We start from the raw sequence: 13295 nt of genomic DNA on the forward strand, positions 1-13295 counted from the left end.
ATTGCTCAGTGTCGCTGTAAATAACCAACCAACCAACCAATCCAACAAAACCCATTTCAAACAACAAGCAGAAGTTATGACTACACGATGCCATTTAGAAAGTGGTCAAATGCAACATATGTCATATTTGGGATTTCACTTTCTTTTAAGCGTCTTCAGAAAATAAATACACGTTTGCGTTTTAGCGATTCTGAAATCTTGATTGGTTAGATATGACGTCACATTTTTTCAATGTTATGAACGAAATGATCTGACGTTATCATTTCCTCATGACATCACATATATTGTTAATGAGTCGTAAGAATAAAAGCTTCGTAGTAGTTTTGTTTATGCTTTATGTTTATTTCTTCCCTTTTTCAGTGTTATATAACACTGTCGATTTTCGGAGTATGTACCACTGAGTTTTTATAGGACATCATACTTTCCAGCTTATGGTATGGATTTGGTGGTGGCTCATGTATGGATTTAGAGTATTTCAAAGTTATCTCCCTTTGACCGTCGCTGTAAAACACAGTACCGTTGACTTGTCGCCGGGGTACAATTTAAGTAACGCTGTCATCATCGACACTGTTGACCCAGCGGATGACGTGGTTCCCAAAGTGATCTGCTGTGCAACAGAAGGTACACATGTTCTATTTTTTTGTTAATTGGCAGCAGATAGTTGAATGGTGAAATCATGGACTGTGTCATATCATGACATATGTCGGTATGCTGTCCTTGAGAAGACATGGGCATGTTCCTCTTATTAGCCATATCCCGGTCATGTTGTTGCTGCACAACTGTGACCCACAATGAGCGAACACGTCAGATAACACCAAGTTCGACCGGCTTTCACCCAGTTTTGAAATACATATAACCTTTGCATCATTTTAGAGGTTAAGGTCGTTTTAAGTGTATAAAACCATCACATCTGAATCATTTCAGTGGTGGAGGAGCGACATGGGGAAGTTTTCCACCTGAACAAACCGCTGACGGTGCTCAAAGAACTGTTGTCATCTGTTTGAGAGAGTCCAGTGAGGTCACAATGGGGATCTTGATGGGAATGTTATACATGTTCCTGTGTGGAGTGGTTCTAACTGTTGCATATGTTTTGTAAGTTAACGTTTTATTGATATTCTTATGTTCAGTTGTTTCCCCTTACACTGTCAACTTCAAATACAGCTTCTATATTCTCATCAATACATTAATCAGTCGGCCTTACTGTTAAATCAAACTTAATTTTATTGTTAAAAATAATGTTTACAGAGAAGATGATTTCAAATTGTAAACCACTTATTGGATAGGGTAGCTTAATGCTGTTTTGTGAGAATTAGGGTTAAAGAATTAAGTCACTGTTAATTTTCCTATGTGAAAGCAAGTGAAATGTGTAATAGTACTGACATTCATGCTATTGATCACTGGATTGTCTGGTATAATCAGGCCTCCACAATATAACTGGAATATTGCTCAGTGAAGCATAATACGGCAAACCAAAAACAAAGACTACCACCATCACATTCACTACCTCTACCATTACCTCCACTACCACTCCCCACACACAGACTTATATGCATGCCAGTATATAAGTATGATAACCCCTCCTACATACACTCTTTTGGCCTACAGGTACATGACTCGTAAATATGGCATATTCAAGGAACTTGGCGTGAAAGGACCAAAACCAGTGCCAGTGTTCGGACATTTCCATCATCTGTCTTCTGAGGTAAAGGTTAAAATTAATTAGAGAATTGGTTCTTGTGATGGCAGTTAAAAATATGGAATACTGAATTATAGATGTTCGCTTTCAAATTAGTGGTACCTCACTAGCATGTAGTGGCATACAGTAGTGAACATGTATGATCACTTTGTATATGTTAACAATTTGTGCAATTTTTGTTAATTTAAATAGTAATTTGGGGAAGATATCTCTGATAATCAGGGATGGTAATTTTCTGTAGATTTCTGCCGATTTTATTTTTAATTGATAAATTCAAATCTTCCATTCAAACCACACAATATTGTGTTTTCGGAGGAAAATATAGTTTCTTGTTGCCATCCCAGGATAATGCCTGATGCTGTTGAGGGAATATATTTTCATTTGAGGTTGCTGTTGTTTAATGGTGTTTTCAACACCATTCCTGCCTTGAGACTGTGGCTTGTAAATTACTAAATCTGGACCACACAATCCAATAAGTGATGTTGTAAGCAACCATCCATGTTGTCCCAACTGACGCTAATTGCCTAAAAAAAGTTTGTTTCCTCTTATGACCAGGATTGGATGCTTCTGCATGTATTCTTACCCAGAATCCCTGATTTAGAAACGAGTATTGGCATTTTAAATGAAGTTGAAAATTGACTAAACTCTGTCAGATTTGCGAATGGAAGAGTCCATTGTTAGCAGATTAGAAGGTAAGGATACAGTGTTAAGGTATACAACACTTATTTTGAAATGCTGCTACTTGCTGATATTATATATATATTTCCAGTCTAAGTAAACTTAACAAAACCTTATGGGCGGTCACATCAGGTAACCAATCAGATTGACCAATCAGAACACAGATTACCAAATCGCGAAAGTGGACATTCACACATACCTTCTGAACTTTTTATCTCGAAAAGGTTCGTACCCGAATGATTCCAAATGCTATTTAGCGTACGCTCGCTTCCGGGTGATGCACACGGCGTACATACAACCATGACAACGGTGAGTAAACAGTCGCTGAAATTGGTGTTTTGGCAATGTTCAAGGATGTCATCTTGCGGAAATATTAGCTAATGGTAACCATGTCAACAGAAACCCCAAAGCGTATACACTGCCAGTAAAAAAATTGTGTTATATGCGGATTTTTGTTTCTGGAGAGATCTGTGTCAGTGACCTGAATATTTTGAAAGTCCCTCCGATCCCTAAATAGTAGCCATTGTCTGATTGGTTAAATCTGTTTAACCGTCTCGCGTTTGATTGGACGGCTGATTGGTCGCTCAAAGGTTACCTGGCACGACCTTCTACTAGGTTGTGTTAGACTCAGTGGTGGAGTGTAACGAAACACACTGAGACTAAGTTTACTTAGACTGTATATATTGCATTTTATGAAGAATAGCATTTTGCATGTAACAGGGATCCGTTGTTGTTGAGAGAAAATGGTATCGTCAGTACAAGAAGGATAAAGCATTTGGGTAAGGATGACGTGTTTATATTTTATTCAAATTCATGTAGTTTCATATAAGATAAGGTCCTAATTTTGATCAAACCCAATAGCAATATCCCTATTATATGAAAGTGGTGATACAATAAGTGGACATATTTTATCTATCTGTCTGCAGTTTGTCAAAGTGTGTATCGTGGGCATGTATTTTGTTACCTACACCTTAGATCTGTTCAGTTCAGTTAGTCTAGGCTTCAGAACTTTCTCATACTTTGATGTTCCTGTTCAGTTACATACAAAGATGAAACATTAGTTCGAGAAATTAGACGTATTTAATTCATATTTTGGAATATTTACCAACATTTGTCACAGACTTGGGGCAAATATGCACCTCTGAGCACGTCTGTATAAATCCCTGAACAGTCAAGGTCTAAATTTGATATGACCCCTCTGCACTGAACACACGACTTTATTAAATATATATATTCATTTGTATGTAGGATATTTGAGGGCAGCTACCCAATGATGTTCATCACTGACATCAACATCATGAAGGAAGTCCTCATCAAGAAGTTCAACTGTTTCGTCAACAGAAGGGTTTGTCATGCTTTTTACTCACCGGGCACATTATGGTGAATATGGTACCAGGGAAATCTAGACTGTACAATATCTGTTGTGATAATATATTGAGAGGCAAAAGAAACTATATACCTCACAGTGGGTTTTAATTTGTTTGATTTTAAATGAAAATGTAAGTTAGCAATAAAAAACTGAACATGTTACACAAGTGCTGATGGATAACTTCTCTTGAGCAGTTAGTAGATTTGTAGGGTTTGGGGTATAAATTCACATCAGATCATATATGGTTTCAGAATGATTGATAGTTAGATATACAGTTCTTTCAATTTTTGATCACATGTTGTACAAGGTGTTACACTTTCTTTTCCCCAAAGTTTAAAGAATGTTAACAAATTGACAAATTGGTGCACTTAATAAAAGCTTTAATAAAACAGTGACCAAAGTTTTTGATAGAGATTTGCATAAACCTTTGTCAATAAAAGCTGCAGTGTGATTATATACTACTTTTGCAAATAGCTGATTTCAGGTGATAATTATGTGGTATACCAATACACAAGTTACTTGCACTACCTGAGTAGGGCACTTACATAGATTAGTAGTATATTACCGGTAGTGTAGGAGTCAGATAGGATTGCTGATTGGAACAGGAATATTGCATACAAACAGTGATTTGTAAGCTGGAAATTTTTTATTTCATATGATTTGTTGTTGAAACCTTGGTGTTGACCAGTAACAGTATATACTTAGGGCTAAAACTGCTGCCGAACTTATATGTGTATTCATTTCATATGTCCAGGCTTTTGAAGGCGCGAACGACTACCCTATGGACTATTCCATGACATCAATACGTGATGATCACTGGAAACACGTCAGAAGTCTGCTATCGCCAACGTTCAGTTCAGGGAAACTCAAAAAGGTATTCTGTTGCAGTTATTGAAAGGAAGTCTCTTCAGTCCCACTATCCAGACTGAAAATTCAGACAGTGGGATAGCCTGATGTTGCTCATTCTGCCAATGACTTTGGACCCTTGATGATCTGGGTTAGAATTGGTCTTAAGAGGCTTGTCATAAGAGGCGACTAACAGTCGGTCAAGCTCACTGACTTGGTTGATGCATGTCATCGTATCCAAGTTGTAATAGATTGAGGCTCATGCTGGTGGATTGTCTGGTCCTGTGACATTAAACAAAAGAATAATCAACACCCTTGACTTTGGTTCAGTTGCACTCATGGCTGCAATGTGTGAAACCCATTTTTAATAACCATTTTTTATGTATTCCTAAATAGCAATATAAACCATGTTTGTTCACTATCTCGCTCGCTCACCCTTTCACTCACCTAATGACATATGTATAATTAGTTGTACTCAACACTGAAAATATGTCATCAACACAATGGAATAAGTTGATTATTTGAGGATGACGCATATATTGCAGCACCTGTTATTCTTCTTAGTGAATGTTGTTCTACAGCATTTGCTGTCTATTTGTTGGCACTTGTTATAGCACAATGTCATTTATACTATACAGGGTCTTTTCTTTTCTACCTATATGTGCACAGTAAGGGTGGTTCATGCATGTTAATTTTAAACTTTGAGATCTATTGTATTGTATGTAATGACTTTTCTGCGGAATGGACACGTGAAATGAGCCTTCCAATGGTGTAATTAGTACTTTTGCTACTGAAACTGCTGTCATGTTTTCGTGCACCATAACTTCCATGTGTTCTACAGATGGTCGGACTCATTAACAAGACTTCAGACACTTTAGTCCAACACTTCAAGGTCAAGGCTGAGTCTGGAGAAGAATTTGAGGTGAAACAGTGAGTGAGGATTTAGTATATCAACATGAAGCAACACTGATGTTATAAAGCTTGAAAACCTAAGTGAAATGTTTTATTGTATTTAAAAAAACAACAGAAAAATTATCTGAAACAGGTCTAAAAGCAATGGCAAAACACAATTAGGCGTTATGGCTGTGTTCCTCGACTGTGTATTTTTGTTGGCCAAATGTTTTGGGAAATGCTTTTGGAGAAAGAACCAAAGTATTTAGCTGTAATGACAAATTGGTTATATGTTCTTTATACCATGCCTGTTACTCTGAAGACAATACCCATGACGATTTGGTTTAGAATTTATCATCAGAAACCCATCCTTAGATCATCAGAAAAACAAAACTGCAAGAAATACCGGTACAACAAAACAATACCATGGACAAACTTTATGGAGACAATATGAAACCAATATTATAAAGGTTTTTATCATGGAAATATGCTCAAATCAACAGCTATACAGACCAAATATGTGAGGTAAACATAATACATTGTTTTTGGGGAAGTTAATCTAGTAAAAGAGAAAAGATACCAAAATATTATTTAAAGTGTAAAGATATTCATGTTACACCTATTTTAAAAAGAGTAAGTTTCAAATGAGATTTGATCTGAGTCTGACTGCAAAATATTGTTTATCTCTTTTGCATTTGTTAAGACTCATTCATTTCATTGTCATGGAAGTCCAGTTTGTAACAAATCTGTAATTAAATATTGTTTACATGTTACTGTATATTGTATACGTAATAAGTCTATATGCTGTCCAATCAATGATGGACAGTACTGCTAGGATGTTAATTTTGTTATCGACAGGTTGACTGGTGCATATACCATGGACACCATATGCAGCACAGCATTTGGTATCGACATCGACTCCATGAATGATCCCAACAACGCCTTTGTAAGGGGTGCCAAGGCATTCTTTAATCCGAAGATCTGGTTGATTATCCTTTTTTGTAAGCGGTTCTTGGTGCTTTGTGTCTGAAAGTGTATAAGTAATACTCAGGAGCACCAGTGATGTTGGAGACTCAGAACCTGAACCCGAGGAAAATCTGGACTTACTTAATTTAAATCTTTGGATTACAGTAAAGGCAGGGTGAAGCAGAAAATAGATTTTCAGGGACTGTGAGACAGGCTACTTCCTTACATTACCCAGGGGAATTCTGGTAGGGGTGTCCATAATCAGTAATAATAGAATTTTATCTGTATATTGTGGGGTTAGTGAAAATGTCTTAAAAAAGTCTTTCCTCATAATCTTTAGACAGTTAAGATCTAAAAAATCACATCGGTAAAACTATCTCTACATGCATTGTCATATTGTTTGGGAAACATATGGCCTGTTGGTTCTGCTTTGTATCCTAACTTTATTTCCTGTCTAGCAAACACCAGACACTGGTCAGTTGGTTTTGTTTCGTGATTACATCTACTTATGTAGTTTTATGAGATTTTAATTTAGTTGCAATAAACACTGAAGTTTAAATTTACACTAAGAATTTGTAACCTTTTTATGATGTAATAACATATTTTAATAAAAACTCACAATAGGACAGAGGAACATATGCGGCAAATATAAGAGGCAAATATGTGTATGAGTTGGTCAGAAATGATGACATGGTTGTGCCCAAAGGTTTTGCAGCACTACTCATAATTTCAATCACTGGTTTGACATAGAATATTTGTGACTGGTATTATGGAGTACATACGTTTCTTCCTAATATTAGTACACCACAGGCATTGATGTTGTGTCATTATGACCTAATGATGCTGGTCTCTTCATGCTCTCGACCACATGTTTGCCTGGGCTAGCCTTGATAGTTTGACAGGCTACAGAGATTGATTATTACAGACCCAGGCATCACACAACTTTCACTAAATCCTTGTTGTTGACCTCTTCCAGTTTTCTTTCCCTTCCTGGTGCCATTGCTGAAGCTGTTAAACATCAGAATGTGGCCAGAAAATGTCACCAGTTTCTTCGTGAAGGTTACTGACGACGCAATCAAACAACGAAGAAGCAGTTCCCAGGTATTAGTGTTCAGGCAATAAAAACATGGAATATGTTGATGTGTGTGAGAACTATTTCTAAATACCTTTATTTACCCAGAATCAGCAGTTCCAACTCTAAAGCATTTTTTTTTCACAGACAAACAATTTTCTTTTGGCTTTTTTTGATAGATACAGATAATAATTCATAAATTTGACTTAAAGATATTAAAAGAAATATCTTCAGGTACAATACATAATAAGAGCAGCAACTTTCCAGTTGTATGAAATTATTTTCAAATTTTATTATTTTATTTTTTCATTTGAAATAGTAGGCCTCTGTTCTTTTTTCCTGTTCTGTTGATGACCATCAAATATATGTATTTTTCCATGGATTTAAGACTTTCTGAGCCTTTCAGTGATGGTATGTTTAGAATTATGACTTACTTTGTAGAAAAGTAACGACCTCCTTCAGTTGATGATAGATGCAGAGGTTGGTAGTGAGGATGTGGACAAGGAGATTGACCACAGGGATAGTCTGGTCACCTCACAGACCTGGAGTAGCAGGGGTGGGTGATACTGAACAGTGATTAGACTTGCTCACATCTGATAATTGCGGAGACCATATCATTATTATTACTAAAATTATTGCATGGTCTCTGATAATTGTGAGGTGGAAACTTTTGTAACGATTGCTGTATATTTCATCTGTTTGATTTATAGTTTCCTACACTGCCTCCATAAGTAGTATCTAACCAAAAAATGTTTGAAAGGTGTTACTGTGTCTGAGTGAGCTGTGTTAATCTTTTGCACGGTATTTCAGTTTGTTGGCACAATAAGACCTGTATAACAACAGACCTGCACAAAGTGGGGTCGCCAGTTTCTTTGTCCCCCACTGTGATATTGCTGGAATATTTCTGAAAGTAGCATAAAACCATACTCACTCACTCACTCACTCACTCACTCACTCACTCACTCACTCACTCACTCACTCACTCACTCACTCACTCACTCACTCACTCACTCACTCACTCACTCACTCACTCCAAAGAATACTGGTGAACTATAGAATTTCATGACATTTTTTCAATATTTTGAAAATTTCATTCCAGGCTTGACAACTGAAGATATCCACGGCCAGGCTCTCATCATCTTTGTGGCAGGATATGACACAACAGCCACCACCATGGCGTTCCTCATCTACAACCTAGCCCTCAACCCAGACATCTGTGAACAAGTCATCCAGGAGGTAGACAGAGTGTTGGGAGACAAAGTGAGTCAATGAATGTAAGAACCTTCAGACACGGACACGTACAAAATCATGATACATGTGCTGGTATTGATTTCGAATAATTTGCAGCCTTATGAAGCATGAATTCAGTGGGTTTTGCACAAAGAGTATTGACATTGGACATTACTCTTTCATAGCCTTCAAGGTCAATGTCATAAGATGAAAACAAATTTTAATCAATTTTTTCAAGTCATGTTCATGCCTGTATCATTAAAAACAGTGTATACACACTTTAGTGTGGAGTTCTTAATGGAATTATAATTTTGAAGGCATTGTTTTGAGTTACATGTATATCCCAGATTGCAAGCCAACTGGATGCTGTGTTTTATCATGAAGAAGTGCATAAAAGTTTATTTCTTTTGTTTGTGTAGTTCCCTTTGTAAGAAGGTTTGTGTGTTTTCCAGCAAGAGATCTCCTATGAGCAGTGCAGTGAGCTTCAGTACCTGGACATGTGCATCAGTGAGACACTCCGCCTCTTCCCTCCCTCTACCAGGTCAGTAGCTTCGGCTGATGTCCGGGTCATATGTCTGTCCGGGGTTTGTAATCTCTGCTAATGTGTCTTGAACAGTTCATGTAAATGGGTTTGGTTCAGGCCACAATCACACGAGTTACCTTGATATATGGACCAAAGTAACTAGGTACATCGGTCACGTGGCATTTGAATCAAACCTCATGACATTTAGAGTTTGGTTCATGAAGCACACGAGTGCTTCGAGTATTAAAGAAAATCCGCTCTCATGAGCTTCAGCATTTCTCTGAAACATCTTGGCAACAGACATCACTACAAGCTGAAATATGTTCATGACTGAATAAATCAACTTCCTTATGACTAATTTGTAGGTTTGACCGACACTGCACTGAAGATGTTGAAGTCTGCGGCATCAGAATCCCAAAGGATATGGACATCACAATCCCCGTGGCCGCCATCCACTATGATGAGGAGTACTGGCCAGATCCAGAGAGATTTGATCCTGAGAGGTATGCGTCCGTTTTTAAATTTAAATCTGGTTTTCATTTTGATAACATGAAATGGGTAATGTGGTATTATGTTTGGGCTTTTTTGCAAACATTTGCTTCAGACTCAAGGTTCAGTATGGCCCCCTAATACATCTGGATAAATTATGTGAATTACTTTCTGTGTGAAAGCCACACTACATATGACAATGTTTTGTCTTTCTTTTTAAAGTAGTTAAAAGCTTTTTGGTTTATAGTTTTTGTTTAGGTTTTAGAGGCTAGTGAGATGTAGTCATTCTTCACTTCTTAGTTCATTTAACAAATTACATTTGTCATCCATGTTGTATTTAGAAGCCTACACATTTAGACAAACATGTCATAAAATGGTTAAATTTCATCGGAAAAATGGGGAAAACATTAAATATTGTGTCCTTTTGTCTAAAGTGGTTGAAATATACTTGGGCTGTCGTCCAAGTGGTTTGTACATATGCTGATATCTATTATTATACTCCTCACTGTTCTTCTACCATATAAGAGAACATGACATAACACCACAACACCACAAAAGTAAGGCTTTAAAATAGGTTGTGGCAGTAATGTGATGCTGTGGAGAGTTCAGCCTGATGTTTCCAATGTCCATGTTTCTAGATTTACAAGTGAAGCAAAAGCAAAACGCGACCCTCTCACATATATCCCATTTGGTGCTGGGCCAAGGAACTGTATTGGGATGAGACTGGCGCTATTGGAAACAAAGATTGGGATTGCTAGACTTCTGCAGAACTTTAAACCAATCAGAAGTGAGAAAACTCAGGTAAGGAAAATGTTACAAAATGTTTGTATAAATACTAATGATCTACTGAAACATGATCACATTCGATAGAATTGTGTGATTAGCTCAAACGTAGAATTGTGTGATTAGCTCAAACACACAACCAAATGTCTATTACTGGATTCAACCTATAAAAAGGTTAATATAGCACTTAATTATCAACAGGTTCCAATGACATTCAAGAAACTTGGTATCCTGGAAGCAGAAAATGGAATCTGGGTGAAGATGCTTCAGCGAAAGAAATAAGCTGGAAAGAAAGTGCCGATGCAACCCCATCCCTCTCATGATGAGGACTTCACTTCATGTCAAGCTGTTTGTGTGAAGGCCATCAGCCCGTAAACACATAGTTACAGTCAACATGAATTACATACAAAGTACACGGATGTTTTATATATGTTATAGATTTTAAACAAATTGTTCTCTTAAGATTAAGCTTTGAAAAAACATATGTGCATGAATAATTTATTAATACACCACAACACTTTGAAGTCATTAGCTGACTAGATTTGTGAGTATTAACACTGCAATGATACATACTTGGTCAATAATAACGCTGATCTCACTTAACTTGGTGATACCGTGGGTTTTAATTGGTCTTCAGCAAAGCCATGTGTGTCATAAGAAGCTAATTACAGGATCTAGTGGTCGGACTGGGTGACTTAATTGGCACATGTCATTGTATACTAGTTGAGGAGACTGATGCTCATGCTGTTGATCACTGGATTGTCTGGTCTGGACTTAGTTATTTCTAAAACCTCTGTCATACAAGGTAATATTACTTATGACATTGCTTTAATAAACAATAAACAAGCTTTTGTTGTTGAAGGAACTGCCTGTGATGACTTGTGATCAGTTCTGTATATGTATTATATATAGAATATTTTCATGACCTCACTTTGTTGAACTGACCAGCAAAATTTATGCTATACACATGATATGTTATATAATCATGCCTATTGTATGATTCATATATTTTGGTGTAATGTGATTTCAATATGCTTTCATAGAAGCGGAACAAATATATATTTTTATAGTAAACATATAGATTCTTTTTTATCATGTTGTGTTATCATTTCTTTCCAAATTAGTGAGAAGTTATCCTTTTTAATCATCTCTTTATGTTAAGTGAAAATAAACCTAACCAATAAGTGATGATTTCTTTCGGAATAGTTACTATTATACATGTAATGAGGCATGATAAGAGTAGTGGTAATAGAATGGATGGCTCACAGTTACCTTTGCATAATGTCAGACCAATGGTATTATTGTATCACATGGTCAACTGAGCATCCTTTTATGCATCTTAAGGAAGGCATTCATCAACAGGGAACAAGTCTGTTTAGTACCGTCTCTTAATGATTTACAGTTGGATATATATTTTGACTGTCAAAGATATCTGCTGAAACAAAGAATGGCTTCTTTGAGTGTCAAATACATTTCTTAAAAATTGGTGTGTTTTCCACACAAGGAAATATAGGGAGAATCACAATGCAATGCATCCTTCTGATAACCGATGTCCATTATGCTTTCAGGTATTCTGAAGATTAGAGATCTGCAAAACATAAATCTGTACATAACCTAGAGACTGAGATTATCATGATTATAGTGAACAAAACTGTTTATGGATGATAAGAATATTTATGGATGACCAGTTTATGAATTTACATATAACAAATATGTTGCCATGACACAAAAATATTGCCAAAGTATTCATGACCATATATGTCATTAGTCCTTGGGTATAAACTTTGACCCCTTATCTGTCAGGTTACAATGATAAGAAGATCTACCCCAGTCTTTGCGTGATTACAGTGTTTATTACTGTTTAACAACAGAATATTTAGTATGAGCAAGACTTTAAGAATGTAAAGCCTGACTTACAGGTCTTCTTTCTCTACTAAGAACAATATTTCTGCTTCAACTAGCATTTTGCCAGTGAATCAAGTCATTGAAAACCCAGTTTGTAACCTAATTTTAGTAGTAGATTCAACATTTTGAAAAAATATGGGTGCATCTAATCCCAGAATTCCCAATCATGTTAGGTGTTCATTCCCTAGTTGAAACTAAAATGTTCACCAGAATTCAGTCAAAATGAGAACTGTGTAAGAAATAACAAACACCAGAGAAATGTGCTGTAATTAACAGATATATTCTAAAATAAACACAAAGTTCACACATTTACAATCCAAATAAAGCTTTTCTATGGCCATACAAAGGTAGAATAGTACAAGACAATGATGGTAATATTCACCTCTTACCAACAGTAATCCACGCTTCATCGAGGGCAAGACATCTAGGGTAAGCAAACTAAGGGTTTGGGTCACCCACAAGGTCGGTCTCTTGGTGGCTTGATATGTAATATGAGATAAGAGATAACAGCTAGCTCCCCTTATATGCAAAAAAAATAAAAAATAAAAACAGTTGCTAGATATTTCTAAAGGGTTCTTTGCATCATAGGAGGGTGGGACAATCAAACACTCTGCCTAAATATAGTGCAAGGTCCAATTACAGAGTACCACTTGCCTTCACTGACTGTATGCTATATATGACATGATATATACCTGTGAAATATTATTTAAGGGAAATTTAGTGATTTCTCCTGTAATAATAATAACTTGGTATGAATTCTGCTCGTTTGTGTTCTATTCTGTACCAAAAGTATCTGTATTTTGTTTTAGCTATTGTTGAGTAGTTGTTGTACATGCTTACAGTTGAC

The 13295-nt window shown here is 36.4% G+C and overlaps 1 protein-coding gene across 2 annotated transcripts; it reads left to right on the forward strand.

The window, feature by feature from the left end:
• Nucleotides 1-483: 483 nt before the first annotated feature.
• LOC137272934 (cytochrome P450 3A8-like) lies at nt 484-11633 on the forward strand. Of its 2 annotated transcripts, XM_067805359.1 has the most exons (15): nt 484-621; nt 925-1092; nt 1606-1702; nt 3095-3153; nt 3623-3719; nt 4498-4617; nt 5431-5519; nt 6339-6481; nt 7423-7547; nt 7960-8074; nt 8618-8778; nt 9201-9289; nt 9637-9774; nt 10399-10561; nt 10745-11633. In XM_067805359.1, exons 2-15 carry the CDS (start codon nt 1025-1027, stop codon nt 10823-10825), a joined length of 1545 nt encoding a protein of 514 aa, XP_067661460.1. In that variant the 5' UTR covers nt 484-621; nt 925-1024; the 3' UTR covers nt 10826-11633. The 2 variants fall into 2 exon arrangements, with proteins under 2 accessions (XP_067661460.1, XP_067661461.1); XM_067805360.1 differs by lacking the exon at nt 484-621 and having other exon boundaries at nt 791-1092.
• Nucleotides 11634-13295: the final 1662 nt, after the last annotated feature.

The sequence above is a fragment of the Haliotis asinina genome, chromosome 2, assembly GCF_037392515.1.
Source record: "Haliotis asinina isolate JCU_RB_2024 chromosome 2, JCU_Hal_asi_v2, whole genome shotgun sequence".
Classification (NCBI taxonomy): Eukaryota; Metazoa; Mollusca; class Gastropoda; order Lepetellida; family Haliotidae; genus Haliotis; species Haliotis asinina.

Excerpts from the sequence above, each read along its gene's own strand:
- LOC137272934 (XM_067805359.1), top strand. The coding sequence starts at position 1,025 with ATGGGGATCTTGATGGGAATGTTATACATGTTCCTGTGTGGAGTGGTT. Across the intron at positions 8,075-8,617 it reads ACAGACCTGGAGTAGCAGGG|GCTTGACAACTGAAGATATC; the intron begins GTGGGTGATACT and ends ATTTCATTCCAG. Across the intron at positions 9,775-10,398 it reads GAGAGATTTGATCCTGAGAG|ATTTACAAGTGAAGCAAAAG; the intron begins GTATGCGTCCGT and ends CCATGTTTCTAG.